Below are 20,506 nucleotides of genomic sequence, written 5' to 3' on the forward strand. Positions count from 1 at the left end.
TGCTCGCCACAACTCCAAAAATTAAAATTCAAAATTTCAATCATTGTTCACAAAATCGAATGTTGCGTAAATTACAAAGTAGTAAATCTAATATGACCAAAAAAAAAATAAGTGTCACGTAATTTCACTTACACTACAGTTGTTCTCTAGTGAGCGTACCGCGCATGTTCGTTAAACAACGAGCGCTTTGCATTCGTTATCGTTAATAAATAAATTAAAGACCACGAGAAAGAGTGAGGTAGGGAATAATAAAGTTAAGAATTTCATTTCAACATTTTCAACCGAAAACCGTGAACATAAAGTTAACCTTATAACATAAATAAGAAAGATGCAAAAGCAAAGAAGTAAAAAACGAAGATTGACCCAAAAAGACGGAAACGAAGACCCTGAATTTGATCCCGTACCCAAGCACCTGAGGACAGACCATTTAAAAAATCAAGAAAAACGGCTCATCATAATTCTGGAAAATGCTCAACTTGAAACCGTGAAAGTCGGCAACAAATTCGAATTATTAAATTGCGACGATCACGTTAACATTTTGAAGAGCCATGGTCGTTCCCAAACGCTTTTTCGTCCTGACATCACACACCAGTGTTTACTGATGCTGTTTGATAGCCCCTTAAATAGAGCTGGCTTACTTCAAGTGTACATACACACAGACAACAATGTTCTCATTGAACTAAATCCACAAACAAGAATTCCTAGGACTTTCAAGAGGTTCGCTGGTTTGATGGTGCAATTATTACATAAATACTCAATTCGTGCTGAAAATGGGCCAAAATTATTAAAAGTCGTTAAAAATCCAATTACTGATCATCTCCCAGTGGGAATCAAGAAATATGCCATGTCATTTGCTGCAAAACAAACAGTGAAGTGTGCAGAACTCGTGCCTAAAGATGATGACCCAGTTGCTGTAATTGTTGGTGCTATGGCCAGAGGTAGTGTAAATGTTGATTATGCAGAAGACACTTTTTCCATTAGCCACTACCCACTGTCAGCAGCACTTGCTTGTACCAAACTCTGTTCAGCATTTGAGGAACAGTGGGGCATACATTAGCTATTAATTTTTATTTAATATTGTTTTATTTTATTAAATAAAAATTTTAAACAAATACATTAATTTTACTTAGGACAATATAAAATTATAAAGGAAAATTATCAGAGTATGTTTCTTCAATAAACAAATTCATTATCCATTGTATGGGACACATTCGTTTGCTATTTTTGGGACACATTTGATCAATGTAGAATATTAACGAAACAACTAAACCTAGGAAGAATATAAAAATCAAAATTAACCCTCTTGACCTGAAATCCAAAATTATTACAATGAAAAAGGTTGATGAGCAACAACCAACACTTACTTAAAATGTGATTCATCTGACCTGTTCACTGAAAATGGTGCTAAATTTTTTGTTTCTAATTTTTGACAATCGCAAATGGTTCTAAAAAAAGACAATACAATACATTATAACATGCGTTCAAGTAAAACCTACTTTTTTAACATGAAAACAACAATTTTAATACAAACTAAACTGAAATTATGCTTCTATTTTATCTTTTTTAAAATTCTTTCAACTTACTGTTTCAATTTCTTATTTTCTTGACTCAAAATAGCAACATAATTAATTACTAATTTACAAAAGCTCCCCGACCGCTTTTCGCACTGAGTGACACCGTGTTCAACTGCAGTCTTTAACACCTCTTTACTGATATCTTTCAAAAGTTGCATGTGTGTAATGGCAGTTTCATATTTTCCAAAACGACTGCATTTTCTCAAAGACTCGATGCTACAATTTAAATATTCGTAATACTGCACAGTCAATTTTGTAAATCTCTCCTTCTTAAGGATGTATCTATTTGCAGATGTAGAAACATCAACTGCAAGTAAACTAGCGAGAGTAACAAATTTCTCTTCCATTTCCTTAAAAGATAACTGCCTAAAAAAATAGAAGACGTCTCGGAACATCACTAAACAAATAAAACACCCACCTCAGATGAACATCGCCAAGTTCCAAATTATCTAAAAACGAATCAAATCCCATTGATGTTGCTTCAACTACATCCTAAAAGTAGAACTTTACATATAAAGGCTGTCTTTAAAAAAACGGCCCACGCTATAACTTTGCTATTGATGACCCAAATTTAAAAAATTATACAGGAAACGAAATGGCTCTAAAAACACTACATATATAATTTTTATACCATCTACCCATTTATGGGCAATGGGCAACTTTTATTTTTCAAATGGTAATCTATAATTTTTTTTTTCTTCAAACGTCCGTAAAATATGACATTGCACTGCTGCATTGATAATGCTAAAGTGTCACTTCATTGTCATGGCATCTTAACGAGCTGACCTGCGTCCGTGAAGTTATTATCTCCGCTGAGGAGCGTCCGTGAAGTTATTATCTCCGCTGATGGCGTCCGTGAAGTTATTATCTCCGCTGATGAGCGGCTGTAAAGTAAACTAGCTAATCATTTGAAATTCCCACCTGGTTTCTTAACACGTCTTAAATAATTTGTTACGAAGGTTTGAGGAAAAAATAGTACTATGGCGGACAATAAATTTAGGCCGGCAAATTTCTGACATTTCAAAAAAGTCAATGCAAGCGACCATTTATTGTCATTATGACTGATGTGTCAGTTTGTCAAACTGAAGGTTTTCAAGCTGTTTGGCGTTTCCTTCGCCTTTTTCGTAACTTACAGATCATGACGCACTAGCATAACTGATTTGTAGTGGCACTTCTCTCTGATGCACGCTTCTTTTCCCAATTTTAATTTTGATTATCGCTGTCACGATGACAAGAATGACAAAAATCGAAAATGGGGTTAGTTGAACATAATGCCAGCTTCACATTTTGATGTCAACTCAATGACAGGCCGGCCTAAATTTATTGTCCGCCATAGTACGTTATTTGCCAGCCGCAGCACATAAAACTTCAGTTTTGCTCCTCATAACATAATATACTATTATTAATTCTGTTCTGATTGTAATGGCATAAAAAACTATACCCTTTGATAACAAAATGTCCGAGACAAAAAGCATCAAAATTAGATTTATCCTTATTTCATAAACGAAAATTTGTTGGTAGTATGCTGGACTTCACTTAAATGTCAATTTTACACACGTTTCATGTTGCAAATTTTATTTTTTGTTCGACACTCAGAATGTAAGAATTTTCTCCTGTGTGAACGGATTTTGATAAATGTCACAACTTGTCAAAACGGAACGTCAAGCCAATTTTAAAGATTTTAAGCGATTTGGAGCCTTTAGGAGGCTCGTCGAACAAAAAAACGTTGAATTCGAAACAGCCAATTTACGCACGAACGAGTTGAATACAACGTTTTTTTTGTTAAATAAACTACATAATATTATTTAATTATAATTCATAAAAATCATTGAATAATGGAGGTCGGTTAACTTGATTTTTTCATTACTATGACAATAAATCTAATTATGATGCAACATATTTATCTTTTTTCTCGGAAGTTTTGTTATCAAAGGGTATAGTTTTTTATGCCATTACAATCAGAAAAAAAAACTCTTAACAGAATCAATAAAAAAATTATAGGTTTACCATTTGAAAAATAAAAGTTGCCCATTGCCAATAAATGGGCAGGTTTGTAGTGTTTTTAGAGTCATTTCGTTTCCTGTATAATTTTTTTCATTTGGGTCATCAACATCAAAGTTATAGCGTGGGCCGTTTTTTTAAGACAGCCTGTATATAATATGTGGCGCAAAAATGAATACAACCTGAATGGTACAAGTTTCGCTGTCGCAAGTTTTAAAACTATCGTCATCACGTGCAGCAGTTTCATGGTATTCGTTCGAATTATCATTTATTTCCTTCATTAAAATGTCATGCAACTCCAAATGGGATTCATCATTTGATCTAGAATACAATTTAAAAAAATACGTATAGTCATATTAATCCTTTTACAATTCTTCTACCTGTTTTCGGTCAATACACTGGAACTCAATAAATGCAGATATTTATAAACAACTGTCGTACAGAACGAAGTAAACAAATTGATTTTCTTATTCAAAATGATCATCTCATTCTCCAAACAAAAAAATGTGTGCTTTAAGTGAACAAGTTCATCAACTTGTCTTAACAGATCTTCATCTACAGCACTGCTAAATTTAAAACAATCGAAGACGTTTACGGTTACACTGAAAATGATGCTACATACTTTATTGCAGACACTGTTTGGTACAAAAAAAAAAACGTAAATGAAAATGGATATTTTTGACTCATACCATTGCGGTCAAAAATAACTGGGACAGTGTGTTACTGTAGACACTTCCAAAAATCATTCAAACCACGACCTGCTGTATTATAACCGGCCAGTTCAAAAGTGTAATTTGAGTGATCCCCGCAGAGCGCTAGTGTACGGGCGCTTTTTGGGGATATTATTCATCTTAAGTTTTTGTCACCGAGTTTTTCTCGTTCAAATGACATTCGAATTTAAAATCAAAAATTAAAAAATACAGTCGTATTCGGTATTGTTTTAGAAAGAAAATATGAACTACTGTACTCAATCTTAACTCTAAAATAATGTCTAAACATATTTTTCTGCATTTTTATTCTTTAGAAACGCCCGTACTGTGGCGCCCTCATCGGCGAAAATTGGCTCTTTCTCGGAAACATTTTCGCAATGCTTTTTTAATGAAATGAACAGGCCGGTTATTATACAGCAGGTCGTGATTCAAACTCATTCAGTTTGGAAGTGTCTACAGTAACGTGCTGTCCCAGTTATTTTATTTTTGACCGCAATCCGCAATAGTAATAACCATGTTTTTCTGAGTACATCATACATCATTAAGGTACAGTCGTTCCCCAAAATAAAATAGGACAAAGTGTTACCTTAGACAGTTTCACAATTCAAAGATTTGTGTAGTGTAAGTGGGACGTATGTGTCTCAGATTACAACTTGATTTAACTTGACGATTGATGTACGGTCGATGGACAAATAAAACTGGGACACTTAAAATTTAATCTATGTAAATCCGACTATTGAATTTTCAATATATTTGTCAGTGTTTATATAATATGTCATACTAAAGTTAATCTATTTGTGATAAAGCCGTAATTAAACGATGCAAATTTGTAAATTTTGACTTATGTGATTGTCATTTTTGTCCCAGTTTTATTTGTCCATCGACTGTATGTAGGAAAATTTATGTGGCAACTGTGTTGGTGAGATAGAGTTGACATTTCTTTGACATCAGTTCATAGTCGTGCAATTTTGAAAATCAATGTGCAATGGTATAAAAAAATCAAATGCACGCTAATGAAATGTCGTACAAATGTCAACCATACCCCACCCACACAATTGCCACATAAATCTTCGTACATAGTTGCCATACTTATCCACAATCATTTTGAATCACCCAATATAAATCTTATCTTAAAAATGTATAATTAATTCATTTAATGTTCACCTAGGTTATTTTAAAATTTAATTAAGTGATGTCTCTCACCCAAAAAAAGTAATCAATAACAACAAAATTAATCAAATCGCCTACCTTTCTAACTCTTCATTGATTCTTAATAAAAACAAATTTGTATCTGAGATTTCCATTTGTTTTCGTAGATTTCTTATTTCAAATTTACTTTCCGTTAACTCGTCGTAAAGGCCGGCAACTGTTATATCGTTCTCCGCCTTTAGGTCGGCTAAGTACTTCTTAAAATTAGCCTGTTGAAAAAAGTTTTCCTTTAATTTCATTTCTAACTGTCGTTGTTTACTCATCCTCACTTCATTTTCAATTCGCAGATTAGTTGTTACAACATGTTCAGTTTTTAATTTATTTAAGGTGTCACGTAAATTCTCGACTAAAATTTGATTCTTGATTCTAAGGTTTTTTATTTCCTCTTCCAAACCGAAACATTGACCGCGTAAGTTCATAACTTCCATTTCCGAACTTTCCAAGTTTTTTGATACTAAGCATTTATCAGTAGTAATATCCCGTATTAATTCTGCCTGTTGAGAAGTTTTGTCATGGTAAAAATCTAAATCACCTCTAATTTTTTTATTATCTAAACAGACCTCTTCATATTTTAGCGTCAGCTTGGTATTAATGCTTTTTTCTCTGGCAAGTTCTCTTTCGACTCTTTCTTGTTTTTCTAATAACCTTTCCAATCGGATTTGTTGTTTAGAAAAATTAGATTTTCTTAATTCGACAGTCTCAGAAACAAAGGACGGTATATTGGCCCAAATATTATTATCTGTCTGTGTACTTTTGTCAATAGGATTTATTTCATTCAATTTTTTGAGCAAATTCGCATTCAATAATTTTTCATGATGAAGACTGGCTTTCGCCGTTTTCAATTCGTTAGTTAACCCATAAATTACCTGATCCTTTTCTGCATTTTTATCAGTGTCGAAATTGCTGTTGATTTCTTTCCTTAATTCAGCTGTTACATTTTCTTCAAGTGGAACACAATTTAACTGTTCCTCCTTTTGTTCCTCTAGATTGATTAATTCGTCATCAACTAGGACACTTTTAAACTCGTTCCCACTTCCACTCTCCTTTTGTTTCTTTTTCATACTGTGTAGTTCTCTTTGTAAAGTATCTATAATTTCGTCTTTTTCCTGCAGTTTAATCATCAAACCACCACATTCATCTTTATAATCTCGTAATGATTCATTGTCATTTGACACTTGCTTTAAATTTTGCCACAGACTATTTTTAATTCCTTCTTGATCTTTGAGCAATTCATACAAGCGTTTTACTTCGTCAACTTCATGTATTTTCTCTGAAGAAATATCTGCCAATTCTTCTTTTAAACTCTTATGAGGACTTCGCAATATTGCAATCACACCAAAATTAGAAAATAATTCAGAACCACTGCAACTGCTACTTTCGGTTGAAGAACTGTTAAGATCAAGCTGTTTTAAGTTTGGCAATGGACCGCTCAAAGAAGGGCTGACTGGATTCGCCAGTTGATTCAACAATTTCGGCGTGTTAAAAACATGTTTAAAATTGGCATTGTGTGCATTCCCATTTAAAATTGCTTTATCGTTAAGACAGCTGTCCTCTTGTAATAAACACTCCAAATCTCGTATTCTTTGTTTAAGAAGTTTGCGTTCGTTGACATAAAAAGTTACAAGTTCCGTTTTTTCATCCAACTGAGATTTTATAACATCAGTTACTTCCACAAGTGTGGAAATTTCTGACTCTTTTATGTCGAGACAATCTTTCATGTCATTTATTGTTTTTCTTCCCTCTTGGTTGATTTTTTCCAATGTTCGTAATTTATTTTTTAAGTGCTGATTCTAAAAATATTAATAAAAACAGATTTCTACGAACAGCAACTACATATTATATTATATATTAATAATAGGTAGAGGAATAATTACATGAACGAGGTATTCGAAAAAAGTACCTACTATACTTATCACGTTCTATTAAAAGTTACTGGTGGCAAACTGAATTAGTGCATATTGTGCAAGTTATTTTTATAATATTAAGTGCATGAAGTGAGTGTTTTTTATGCATGAAAAGGTCTTTTACGCCGAGACGCAGGTCGAGGCAGTAATGCATTTGAATGCACATAAAACATCTTCACGCACGAAATATAATAGTTATTTTTATATGCGTGAAGTGAGTGTTTTTTGTTCATGAAAAATACATTTTAACTCTACATTCTTAACAGAAATCTAGCTTAATTTTTGCAAAATGAAAATTTAGGAATCAAACATCTTTGGTTCTTGTTATTTAATATGTTATACCTATTTGACCATGTCATATTTAATTAAAAAAACATCATTACCTCATTGTCAAGTTGGTTAACTTGAACTAAATGAGTTTGTAGTTGTTTTTTATAATAAGATAGCATTTTTTCCAGCTGTTCATACTTTTTATTAATCACATAGGTTTTTTCTTTCTCTTCCTCGATGCTGGATATTGTCATAACAAGTTGTTCACTGGCAAGTTGTTCTCTACAACATTAACTTAAACTTTATGACAATGAAATAATAAAGAGAATTTACTGATGTGATTTCTGTAGAGTGTTTATGTCATCCAACAAAGACTCATTTTGGTCCTCACAAATTGTCAGCTGTTGTTTAACTAAATCCAATTCTGCTGTTGTTTTAGCTAACTGGTGTTGTAATTTATGGACTTGGTCTTCTAAAGTCATTTCACTAGCTAAAATGGTTGCATGAATGTTTATACTTTTAGACAAAACAAAGGAATACTTTTATTATTGTTGTTAAAATGAGACTCACAAAAAATTTGTGTGGCATTGGGATTTAAAAACTGATTAAAGCTATAAAAAAAATTAATTGAAAAAAAACAATTTTCGTTTTATTCTTGTCCAATATACTTGGTAGGAAATTCTGAAAAACCATTATCAACGCCGTCCCCTTGAATATTAGCAATCCAGTCGTCCATCACTTTTTGGAAGAACACATAGTCAACATTGGGATTGATACTGTCAGGATCAAGTTGTTTTTGTAATTCATCTAGTTCAGCCCTGAAACACCTCCAGCAGTTAGCAAACAAGAGCTACGGTGTTTGTACTTACGGATTATTCGGCATGTAAGGTTTAATAAATTCGATTAAACACGAAACCGGAACACAATTCGTATTTTTTTGGTCGCAAGATTTGAAGATACATTGCACAATATCCATTTTTACAAATCTCAACCAAACAACCTCCCTAATTTAAGTAAACTAATTTTTAACGATACATACTTCGCTACGTATTGCACGTTTCAACTCTATTAACAAAAAACTAGTCGTATCAACGAAAAAGTGGAAAAAACTGAAAAAGTCGTTTTCAAGCGTTTAAAATGTGAATTTATTGCCAACCGTAGAATCACAGAGGAACCAGATGGATTTTGTCTTATTTTATCTGTGGTTGGAAAAAATTAAAAAAATTATTTCGAATTTGCTCTTAAAAAATTTAATAACAAATATAGCCATACTCGTTATCACGTTTTTTTTTTAATCTTTACAATCACAAAATTCACAAGTGTCTCACACGTGCTTATAATTCCGTTTTTATGTCCCGTCGAACATAACAATTTCAATTTTTGAGAATGAAATATTTTAAACCTAGATATATACACGTGGTAGTACGCATAACAATTTCAAGTATTTTTTTTTATGTTATACGTAGACATTATAAAATGTTATTTCTTTTCAATGTAACAGCAGCAATGTAACAACTCTTGTAGAAAATCTCGTATATGGCTACAAAATTCATTTGAGTTTTAAAAATTCCTAGGCCGAAAGAAATGTACAGTATGTTCAAATAAACTGGGACAACTGTTTTAACGTACTATTCCGGACACGGAATCTTGGCCACGACTGACATTTAACTGACAAATACCGGGTGATCAAGAAGGACTGTTTAAGTTGGCAGTACAATTGAGAAAAATTTTTAATTCGGTTATTTATAACACTGCAACCGGATATGTTTTGTTGGTTTATTTGACAAATATCTGATGTAGGTATAGCATTAACAACGACAAGCCATCAACAACCGAAAGTTACTCCTGTTATACGATTTAAAATACAATTCAGTGTTACCAACTTAAACAGTCCTTCTTGACCACTCCGTATATATAGTTGGAGAGCGTTTTTAAATTCATCGATGGATCAATCGGTGGAATCAGTTTTCTACCAAAACGTTGTTATATTACTGTTAGATTTATGTTGAGCTTAAGAAAACACGTTTCTTTATTCACCAAAAATTTCATGTTGGGCTCAACCAAAATTCACCTTTGCCATCTACAATGGGAGTTGGTTGTTTGGTGGACGAATAGTGGGGGAAATGTCAAAATAGTTTGTCGAAGTCAAACTGTCAATGTCAAAGCAAAGCGAGGGAAAAACTGGAAAAGTGCAACATTATTCACGTATCCTCTAATTTTTTCATGAGTCTTTCTTCTGTTTAAAATAATTTCTTCATCAGAGGAAGTTAATAAATCATCATCTGATGAATCTTCCAAAGGCATTGCAATCCGTTTTACCAATATTATGGTCCCAAGAAGACTAATGTCGCACATATTTATTCATATCATAATAATAGTCGCCGAAAATGAAAAAATGTTTAGGTTATGTTTACACTTCAGGTGTCATGACATCAGCACCAGTCAGCACAGTCATCAGTTTTCCACCAAATCCGTTTCCCTATTCATCACATTTTTGCACAACATAAATGTTCAACACAAAAAAAACTTATGATTGACAGTCCACCAATGTTGAAATTCACCGCAAAAAGTTGATGAATTTAAAAACGCTACCTTGATTTCATATAAATGTTCATCAAGTGAGCTGTGCATGTGTAAAAGCACCTTTAATTTAGTTACATTACAAAAGTCACATTTATGAAGGTCATGTCCAATAAATCTATACTTGGTAAAAATACAAAGACAAAAACAAATAAGAATTACTTTAATTTAATCAGTAAAAAGACGTAACATTGCTTTTGAAATCAGCAATGTTAAAATGGACAAAAAATGAAAAATTGGTCAAATCGGGTTCGCGCAGAGCAAGCAACTTTGAAAGTCAAAGTCACTAGCTTTAGCTTTAATACCAACAGAAAATCACATTTTCATGGCTTGCTTAGATGCACATTTATATGAAATTGAGTATATGTGTGAACTGGCCTTTATTGAATATAACCCAACTTTTGACTCGATAAAGCCATTTCCCCACTTTTTTGATGTCACAAGAAAAACTTCAAAGTGATTTTTAATAATTGTCATTTATTAATGACACTAATGATTGGTTTACATAATTTTTTTAGAAATGTCTAAAAAAATGTTGGCCAAGATTCTGTGTCCGGAATAGTAACTCGAACAGCCAAAATTTTAGTACTGTAAATCAAAGTCTACGTCAAACGATATTGTCAGTGTCAAAATCAATGCGAAAAATTTGGTTTATTTGAAATTCAAAAACAGACTATAGCGCAACTTTTAAAAAACAGGATTTCGAAACGGGTAATTGCTGCTAAGGTTGTGTTGATGAACGTACCGTTTTATTGAACAAACAATAAATCAAACCTATGCATACATAACCTTTATTAAAAAAGTGATGTTTACACAACTCAAATTATTAATTTTTGGATCTGTTGTTCTGTCATCTGTGTACAAGTTTTTTTTTTTTGGCCAGCGACAGTAACTCTCAATTTCACTTGTTCATATAAATCTGGGACTACATTTTATTTTTAAAAATATTTTGGCCAAAATTAACAATTCAATGGTTGTTATTTTATTATCATTAGGTATTAGGCATTTTGCGGTAAAATTGCTTTGAAAAGTATAATCACATACCTACAGTAAATCATTTTTGTAATGACGAACTAGCTGGAACTTTTTTTTTGTTAGATTTTTTACATAATAAATAAAAATTAGACAGTTGGCAAAGCTTTAAATTGTCATATTAAATAAATTTAATTTCACTATACCTTACTTTGATTGCTTGTTTGATTGGCATATTAACTAGTTAATAGATATATGTTGATTGGGACCAGTTTTGACAGAACAAATGACGTTACCCATAACCTAACTTTTTAAAAGCCCAAATTCGCGGTAAAAACCATATATCTAAAACGTGTGTTCACAAGACAAAAGTTACTAGATTTAGTAACTCTAGTTTTTCATTACAAAAATGTATGTATATAATAACTTTGACAAATAACTAAAATCTGCTATTTTTTCTGGCAGCCAAAAATTCATGGTAATGTTGTTCAATGTTCAGCTCACATTACCCTCGAAATATAAAATTGTCCCAGATTAATCTGAACATGACTGTATCTAAATAATACTAGTTGGTTGCAAAAAAAAACGGGAAATACATTTTTTTCTAATATAAATTTGGTTTTGTCCATTTGTTAATTAATTGTCTACTTGACAATTTCTATCAAATAATTTTTTTAAATGTCATTGAATTTTGACCATAATTCTAACCTATATATCTCTCGTAAGAAGGTTTCACACTATGATAAAATTGTAAAAATGTCAATTTCCAACTGTACCTAGTTGGTAAAAAAAAAACGGGTCACGTAAAAAAAAACCTGATACCTTCTTACGAGAGATAGGTTAGAATTATGGTCTAAATTCATTGACATTTTTAAAAATTATTTGATAGGCATTGTCAAATAGACAATTAATTGACAAATGGACAAAACCAAATTTACATTAGGAAAAGGTTCATATCCCATTTTTTTTAAATCCAACTGTACTATTTCGGACACGGAATCTTGGCCAACATTTTTTTGACATTTCTAAAAAAAAATATGTAAACCAATCATTAGTGTCATTAATAAATGACAATTATTAAAAATCACTTTGAAGTTTTTCTTGTGACATCAAAAAATCAAGGAAATGGCATTATCGAGTCAAAAGTTGGGTTATATTCGTGGAGGGAGAAAAGACTGGAGATGGCACTAATTCAAATAAGTGTACCGGCCCGCGAAAACTACAGAGTCATAAAAGGTTTCTGAATATAGACGCTAGGCCAATCGCTTCCTTCGCCTTCCTTCGAGGCGCATTGTGGACTGGGTCATAAAAGGTTGTTGCACGTGCTTTTAGAGGGTTCGGATTTTTAACATGGGAAGCATAGGAAATGCCATCTCCAGTCTTTTCTCCCTCCACGGTTATATTCAATTAAGGCAAATTAAGGCCAGTTCACACATATTTGTCAGTTAAATGTCAGTTGGGGCCAAGATTCCATGTCCCGAATAGTACCTCTGTCCGAAAATATGGTATACATTTATACATGTATTTTCAATTTCAAACGTATAGGTAAGTACCTTATTTTCGGACAGAGGTAGTAATACGCTTGGATTTTTTTTTTAAGTAAATTGTGAAGTAGATATAGAATTCACGAGTAAATTATATCATGTGTATTTCACTGCACAATATAGGTACAATGGAGCTTAATTCATGGTAAAAATACAAGTATAAATGCTCAGTTCAAGTATGTATTGGACTCTCGTTACTACGTAAGTATTAATATTTACTCATATCACAAAAAGTAAGTGCCCATAACTGCTGCAAAATGTAATAAAGTAAATGTTATTGGAAGCTAACAAAAGAATTTAAAAAATATTGGTCGCTTTGGTATCGTAATTTCTGTGTAATGTCCGTTAAAAGTAAAATCATTTTATAATAAAAAAAAAACAGAGTTGTTTTACAAATATCAGTAATGAGTTAAAACATTTTTTTGTAATATATTAATCACAAATGGCACAAAAATCTGTATATGCTCTACATAAGGATTATATTAAATATGAAATAATCGTATAAATATCCTGATTATGAATAGACTCCCTAATTAGAAAAAAATATTTAACATTAAGACTTACCTATTGTCTTTTAAAAATTATACACAATCTTTTGAAAAAGAATGAATCGTACGAAAATATATGTATATAATATATTTATACAAATCTGTTATCTTAATGGTAAAATGTCACACATATAATTATGTACAAAACCTTTCTTTTTGGAAAATTTTCATACATGCAGCAAGGAACTTTTTCAAATCATTAAATAATTTGAAAATTGTATAGTACATTAAAATAAATACAATTTCAGTATTAAATTTTTCTAATGAGCGAAAAAAATTGCATATGTAGTTCTACATACATGCCTTGGCATTGGACCATGCTGCAGGATAATTTTTGCACCTTTTTAAAAAAAAGGATGTACCAACTCTTTTCAATCGCAACAAATGTGGCACCAACGCAAAGGCAAGTACTATGCAAAATCACACAGAATCAGTATATTTAAAGTTGGCCCTAACATATATTTACAAAAATAACAATAAAAATGACTGTTTATATGTACATTTGGCTATTAAAGATAATGTCAAAAAATCATATTATAAAACTAACGGGTTAAAGTATATTTAAAAAAAAAAAACAGAAGCAAATTTGGAAAATTTATATACAACTTCCGTCATTAGTTCTTGCTTAATCAGCTGTCAATTGCACGATAGTTTTATGCTTTAAAGCTATAGATAGGTATTTAGTATCTTTTACACATGAAAAACCACACGATTTTTTTTATTCGTTTTTTTTTTTTTCTTTTTAATATAGTGGGTGCCACAAAATTCGCGGAACAACTCAATGGGACAATGTCAACTCATGTTAGGAAATTATGAGAAAAATAATAAAAAAATCCTATCTTTTAGATTTGACGATATGGGGGCTCAAAAGGTGCAGTTTTGATCGCGTTTATTTTAAATATTAAAAAAGATTTTGACTATTTGTCTTTTACTAGCCAGTGGCAGAATAATTCTGAACGACTGTGATTACGTTTGTAATTATTTTCTTCATTATTTCCAGCATTTCCAAGTAGTAATTTTATTTATGTCCGTTTTACCTCAAATAACGTATGGCAACATGACTTTGATTTTTCTCTCATTTCCATCGATACAACAAAAATGAAATATTTGCAGACTTTTGGGATACATAGAATGTTTTTCAATGTTGCCACATTTAGTATAACGAATAGGTCCACATCTTCTCCAAAAAGGTTGATTTTTTTTACATTTTTACCTGACATTTTAATGACTACTTAATAACACATTGCTAAGCTGTTCCGCCAATTTTGGGGCACCCAGTATATATATATTTTTTTTCTAAAACAACAAAATATTTACCCACAAAATATGTTATCACACAACAAAATAACAAAATCAAAAGATTGAAAATTTTCTCAATTGCCGTTTTGTTTTTCATTTAATAGAGCGATATTTAAGATAAAAATCGTTTATTTACATATAAAAATATTAATATAGTTGTAACAAATGGAAGGCACGTGTCCGGTTTAACCGGCGTGTTTAGACAGATTCAACGGCATATCTGTAAAGAAACAATAACTCCATTACTACGTGGCTCATCTACACATTTGCCAATTTTAAGTGTAAAATTTAACGTGTCTTTTTTTTCCGAATTCACTCAAATCTGGCAAAAACATGCTAGATTAAAATCCCAATTTACACACCTGTTATATTATCATCTCTGTGTTCCGAATCTCTGGGAGGATCAGTTGCCCAAGAACAAGATGGAGTATCGTGACGTATCGCTATGGGCATTGGAGGTGCATGGTACACAGGGGGCATCATATACCCTCTTCCGTACACACCCGGACCGTAATATGGTGGAAGAGTATATGGGTACATGTAGTGGGGTAGGTATGAAGAATGTGGATAAGGAAGGTACCCTCTCTTATCAGCCTGCTGTAAAAAAATGTGTTTGCATAAGTATTATAATGTTAAGTAGAAACACTCGCTTCTTTTACATCATTTTAATTTTGGAGAGTCACATAATCTTGTTAAGCTCCCACGGAAGAGAAAAATTGTGCTATAACAATACCATTTTGTTTGAAAAAAAAAAAGTTGGGGGTGGTTGCGCACTTCCGGGAGCAGATATACAAAAACCATATACGTCAAAATGTGGGGAAGGAAAAATAAAAATTGACCTGTTTCGGTATTTTTTACAAAAATTGCCTATTTCCAAGTTACGAATTTTATTCCAGTTAAAGTTTCCAGCCTGTATTTGTCAGTGTCTATATAATATGTCATACCAAAGTTAACCTATTTGTGATAAAGCCGTAATTAAACGATACAAATTTGTAAATTTTGACTTATGTGATTGTCATTTTTGTCCCAGTTTTATTTGTCCATCGACTGTACATAATTATGTATGTATGTACAATCACTTTCAAAAAAATATGTACACTTGCTTTCAAAACTTTCCCGTACACCTATTTTTCGCTGTATTAAATCAGGGTTGTAATTAATCAAGTCTGACATTTAAACTTTTGAAGTCAAAATGGCTCGACTGACAGAGCAAGACAAAGTTTTCCAAATTAGAAGAGGAGTGGTCCATAAGGAGTGTTGCTTCAAATAATAGGCTAAATAAAAGTACTGTTCTACAACTAATAAGTAAAGAAGAGGTGGGTGGGAACAAGGGATCGTGAGTAGAAGATAGATCATATTTTTTTAAATTGCTGTCAATGTCATCTTTAACCTAAGTTAAAAATTACTCGTTCACACTGCTTAAATTTTTCAAAATCGTCGTTACTTGATTTTGAATGTGTACGCGAAAGTTTTGAAAGCAAGTGTACAGCTGAATAAAAAAAACGAGAAATGTCAAAAAATGACGTTTTTTAATTTTTGTCATAGTTTGAAAAAGGCTTTTAGAAATACGTTAGAATTATTTGACGGTATGTCAGTTTATAAATAAATAATTCAATGACATTTTTAAAAATTATTTGATAGATAATCTGTGCGATTCCATTTACACATTGTTATGATTTAGCGATCGTTATTTTAACGATCGATTTTTTAAAATGATTTTTAAAAAGCTTGCTGATTTCTTAGCGCAAGTTGATGATCTCTACAAGTATATATTTGCTAAATTAACTTGATTTTTTTAAATTTTGATTCGGAAGTGATTTTCTAATTTTAAAAAAAAATATTTAAAACAACCAATTTTCAATGTAACGATCCATATTATATATTATAACTATTTGGAAACAGAATCGCACTAACTGTCAAGTAGAGAATTAATTGACAAATATTTAAAACCAAATTTACATTAGAAAAAATTTCATTTCCCGTTTTTTTTTTTTTAAATTCAGCTGTATGTATTTTTTTTGTATCTACAATAGTTCATGTTTTATTGTCATTATGACTGATGTTTCGAATTGAATTTTGAAGCTTGTTTTCTAATCTATCAAAATTGTTAGAATGGAACCAATTTCTAACTTTAATGGGCCGTATGATTTCCCTTTCATTAAAGTTAAGGAACGTCGTTAAATTGTTTTGTCTCTGTCTAACATAGTGCTTGACATATACCCTCACTTTGTCTAATCAATTATTTAGCTAATGAAAGGCTTAACGAATGGGAAATCATACGGAGCAATGAAGTTAAATAATAACTCTTTTCCAAAATGGTAACTCTTCTAGGCGTATTTCGGAAATACTGGGTATTCCAAAAAGTACTATCAGTTACATCAAACAAAAATGGAGACAAATATGTACAAATTGACAGGCACGTCAAATGTTAGAAGTGAAGTTACTATTACTAAAGATCATTTCACAACTTTTACCAGTGAAATGACATTGGTGTACCAAATTCCGTGGCCGTCACTGTACAATATGTTCAACAAAAAAAAAAGATAAGGGGCGGCTATAGAAAACAAAACTTCGTATTATCATAAACACCTCTGTTATATGGCGAATTACATGTAAAGCATCAAAATCAACTAGGTATATCCCCAATTCTGGTTTTCACAAATTCGCAATTACATATTGTTTGATGAAATTTAATTCGTGTTGTTTTAGCTATTTTGTAATGTACAAATGTATTCCTCCAAAGATCCACTAACTCAAATAACTGTGTAAATCTTAAAACTTTTCAACTTTATACAAAATGATTGGCTCATAATAATGATTATAATACATTAGGTACATTCGTTTTTTGTTTAAGAAGGAAAACATTTAGATTGTTTTTTATGTAAATGCAAGTGGAATCAGACCATGTCAACCACTTGAACCGTATCAGTTTAAAAGAAAAAAACATTTTAAACAGAACAAAATCGTTGCATCAATTCTATGAGCGTTTTCACATAGAATGGTGAAATGTCTTAGCGATGATCAGATAATAAAAAGAAAGCCACTCACCGAGAGCTCGATGGAACGCAACCTGTCGACGCTTTCCGAATACCATCTATCTTCTGACGATGGCGAACAATACTGCGGCTGCGTCACAGTGTTGTTAAAGTGACTAGGGGAATTACTGGGTGATCGTCTAACATTACGATCCTCGGCCAGCAAGGACGTGATGCTATAGCTGCAATTACGTGTCAGCTTGACATCTTCCGTCGCCCCGTTTGCGCTAATCGGACTGCCGATTTTCGTCGTCGACTGATTCTGAGGTGTTTTGTTTCTACTCCTCTTCTGACACCCATCTTCTACTTGCACTTTGTCTTTTTCCATTTCCCGTAAAAACCTTTTCCTCGGTGATACGACGACGTCAGCGCGCACACCTCCACCGACCATCGAAGTCTTGTCCAAGAGGTTTTGAACGATGACGAGTAAAGAGGCACGTACACTCCGACTTTTACAATTGTTACTAGTCACACCATCTTTTGAAGTTCTTTCACTACACACTACGCGCACTTCTGTTTCTGAATTGGTGAAATAAGGACGTCTGCATTTTCGAATGGTGCTGTTTGTGCGCTTATGTTTTGGTCGCCAAAAATAGAACACCATTTCCTTAGACTGGTTTCGTCGCGGCGAAGACTGTTTCCAAGAGTGATCGCGTTGCCACGGTGACGACTGAATGGAACTATTGTCATCTGAAACTTGGATCACACACAAATTGAATATCTGATCTTAACAAGATCAGAAATGAGCAACAAAATCCACAGTAGGTTACTGATAAATCATCTAATTGATGGCAGAGAGCGTTTACTTGTGTAGATTCGAATGAAGACTTCATCAATGCATTGATGTAAATTTTTAAATACCAAATAAGGTTAAACAAGAGTAATGATGCAAACTTAACAAACTGCAACCTGCATTCATGCTGTTTTTGTGTAATTACAAGTTATCAAATAACGTCATATTATGATGCCTTTAAAGCACGCGCGACGAGTTTAAGAGCGCGCAAGTGCTTTACAGGCCCTTATAAACGTGTATCATATGCTATTTTTTATTATACCCGCATTACAATCTCAAAATTATAACAAAAAAAGTAAATTGAGATACCTTTTCTGAAGTAATCTGTGTCATTAATTGTTGATATAGAAATGGTCAATTGTTGTTGTTTCGTTGCCATGTATATTTAAATAATAGTATATAATGTGTATTTATCATTGTTCAAAATGTAGGTGAATTTGTTGTTACCTAAGCAACCCTTAAGCTTTAGCGTTTTAAAGGCCCTTTTTCGCACGCATTTTAGTGTTAAAAACAGGGATTATGTCAGGTATAATAAAATATAGTATATTAAAGTATAAGTGGATATTAAGGTCTTTAAAACACGGGCGATTTTTCGAGCACGAAAGCGCAGCTGGAGTGTTCGAAATAGAGCAAGCGTTTTAAAGACCTGTTATCCACGAATACTTTACGATATTTTTTTTTTTAATGTTAAATGAGTTAACATTTAGACTTCACGTTTCTCCAGTCCTCTCAGGTTTGGTGATGTTTCCATGGAAAACGCGCGATGTTGCCATGGAAAAGAGCGTTTTTTAAAGTTCAATTTAAACACGCTCAGGCGTGTTTTAAATGAGCAAAAAAAAAAAATTGTTTGTAAAAACATTTAAGAATTAAAAAACTCACCACTTAATGAAGCACTACTTTCTTGTCTGTAAGTGGGCGTCGAAGCTGCGGTGCCTTGTGGGGGCCAGAAAGTCTTCCTGGGCACGGATACCCATGACACTCGCTCGCCCTCACGAGCTCGTTCCAACTCCAAAATAAATTTCCCATCTGAAGAAAATTTCCGAGTGTACAATACAACTTAAAAATTTGTCGAAGTGTTACCTTTGAAAAATTTCAAGCGACCACCTTGGACGTAATTGGTTTTAAGAGGCTCATCCTTAACGTGTCCATCAGCATTTCCATTCATGCCATGTCTTTTGTGCTTTTCTTCTGTCATTTTTGAACATTTTGTCAAGATGGTGTTTGAAGACTGGCGTGAATCGGATATATGCATTTCATAGCGTTTCTTGTAGAGTTCCGGTCCATACCTTGCGAGTTACCATCTTTAGATTGCCCACTTCTTTCGATATAATGTTTCATTCCATTCCACCTGCTGACACTACAGAGAACCGTTGCGGTAATTTCACCTCCACTACGCCTGGTGTTGAACGCTTCAGATCACATCTTATTAAATATGTCTTCCCCATATTTGCAGCATTATTTGCTACACCCTCCACTCTATTTATTTTAAACCGACGACAGACAACATCGATTATCAACATACACACACCAGATTTACTCTTTACGTTTCGTGGTCAAAATTTTGATGATGTAGTCGACGGCTCGGTCGGTTTCGTAAAAAGTTCATTCACTCACATGTACGATGTACGGCGGTAACTTACACCAGGAACTATCGCCTGACTATCGCGTCCCGAGTCTTCGGTTGTGCAACCGCAACACAGTAACCGTCACAAATTTTTATTCAACATTTAACGGCAAATGTTTCAACATATATAATCTTAAAATATTTAAATAAACATCTCTTGTTGCATACAGTTTAAATTACGCGCTTAATTGCATTCCGTCGGTAATACAGAGCCAATTTTGACAGACGTTATTTCCAAAATAATACCAACACCACCACCACTAACTCTGCCAACCGAGCACGTGCCCAGCACTAAGACTAAACGCTTACTCTTTTGACTCAGGCGACATTAAAACTTTAACGATTAGTATATATGGAGCCTTACAACTTCAAATTTATATCACAATAAATATCATAATACTATGTTAGGTTGTAAACATAGATATAAGATAATATTGAGTGGG

At 32.7% G+C, this 20,506-nt stretch overlaps 3 protein-coding genes across 10 annotated transcripts; 1 reads left to right on the top strand and 2 right to left on the bottom strand.

The window, feature by feature from the left end:
* The first annotated feature begins 155 nt into the window (after positions 1-155).
* On the top strand, positions 156-1,112 carry LOC138123910 (ribosomal RNA small subunit methyltransferase NEP1). The gene has a single exon (XM_069038752.1). The coding sequence runs from the start codon at positions 329-331 to the stop codon at positions 1,055-1,057; it is 729 nt and encodes a 242-aa protein (XP_068894853.1). The 5' UTR covers positions 156-328; the 3' UTR covers positions 1,058-1,112.
* Positions 1,065-12,713, bottom strand: LOC138123903 (putative leucine-rich repeat-containing protein DDB_G0290503). 7 transcript variants are annotated; one of them, XM_069038737.1, is made up of 13 exons: positions 8,538-12,713; positions 8,337-8,486; positions 8,209-8,279; positions 8,002-8,158; positions 7,782-7,950; positions 6,055-7,284; positions 5,534-5,988; positions 3,956-4,189; positions 3,758-3,896; positions 1,993-2,066; positions 1,584-1,940; positions 1,365-1,445; positions 1,065-1,308 (listed from the first exon to the last, which is right to left on the bottom strand). In XM_069038737.1, the coding sequence occupies exons 1-13, from the start codon at positions 8,642-8,644 to the stop codon at positions 1,143-1,145; spliced, it is 3,390 nt and encodes a 1,129-aa protein (XP_068894838.1). In that variant the 5' UTR covers positions 8,645-12,713; the 3' UTR covers positions 1,065-1,142. The 7 variants fall into 7 exon arrangements, 6 of the variants coding, with proteins under 6 accessions (XP_068894838.1, XP_068894837.1, XP_068894839.1 ...); XM_069038736.1 differs by having other exon boundaries at positions 5,534-5,703; positions 5,764-7,284; XM_069038738.1 differs by having other exon boundaries at positions 5,534-7,284; positions 9,642-12,713.
* Positions 12,714-12,926: 213 nt separating this feature from the next.
* On the bottom strand, positions 12,927-20,368 carry H (transcriptional corepressor hairless). Of its 2 annotated transcripts, none has more exons than XM_069038748.1 (5): positions 19,520-20,368; positions 19,319-19,465; positions 17,660-18,342; positions 14,974-15,205; positions 12,927-14,831 (listed from the first exon to the last, which is right to left on the bottom strand). In XM_069038748.1, exons 1-5 carry the CDS (start codon positions 19,689-19,691, stop codon positions 14,797-14,799), a joined length of 1,269 nt encoding a protein of 422 aa, XP_068894849.1. In that variant the 5' UTR covers positions 19,692-20,368; the 3' UTR covers positions 12,927-14,796. The 2 variants fall into 2 exon arrangements, with proteins under 2 accessions (XP_068894849.1, XP_068894848.1); XM_069038747.1 differs by having other exon boundaries at positions 14,974-15,208; positions 19,520-20,350.
* Between the last annotated feature and the right edge of the window lie 138 nt (positions 20,369-20,506).

The sequence above is a fragment of the Tenebrio molitor genome, chromosome 2 (assembly GCF_963966145.1).
Source record: "Tenebrio molitor chromosome 2, icTenMoli1.1, whole genome shotgun sequence".
In the NCBI taxonomy this organism is placed as follows: Eukaryota; Metazoa; Arthropoda; class Insecta; order Coleoptera; family Tenebrionidae; genus Tenebrio; species Tenebrio molitor.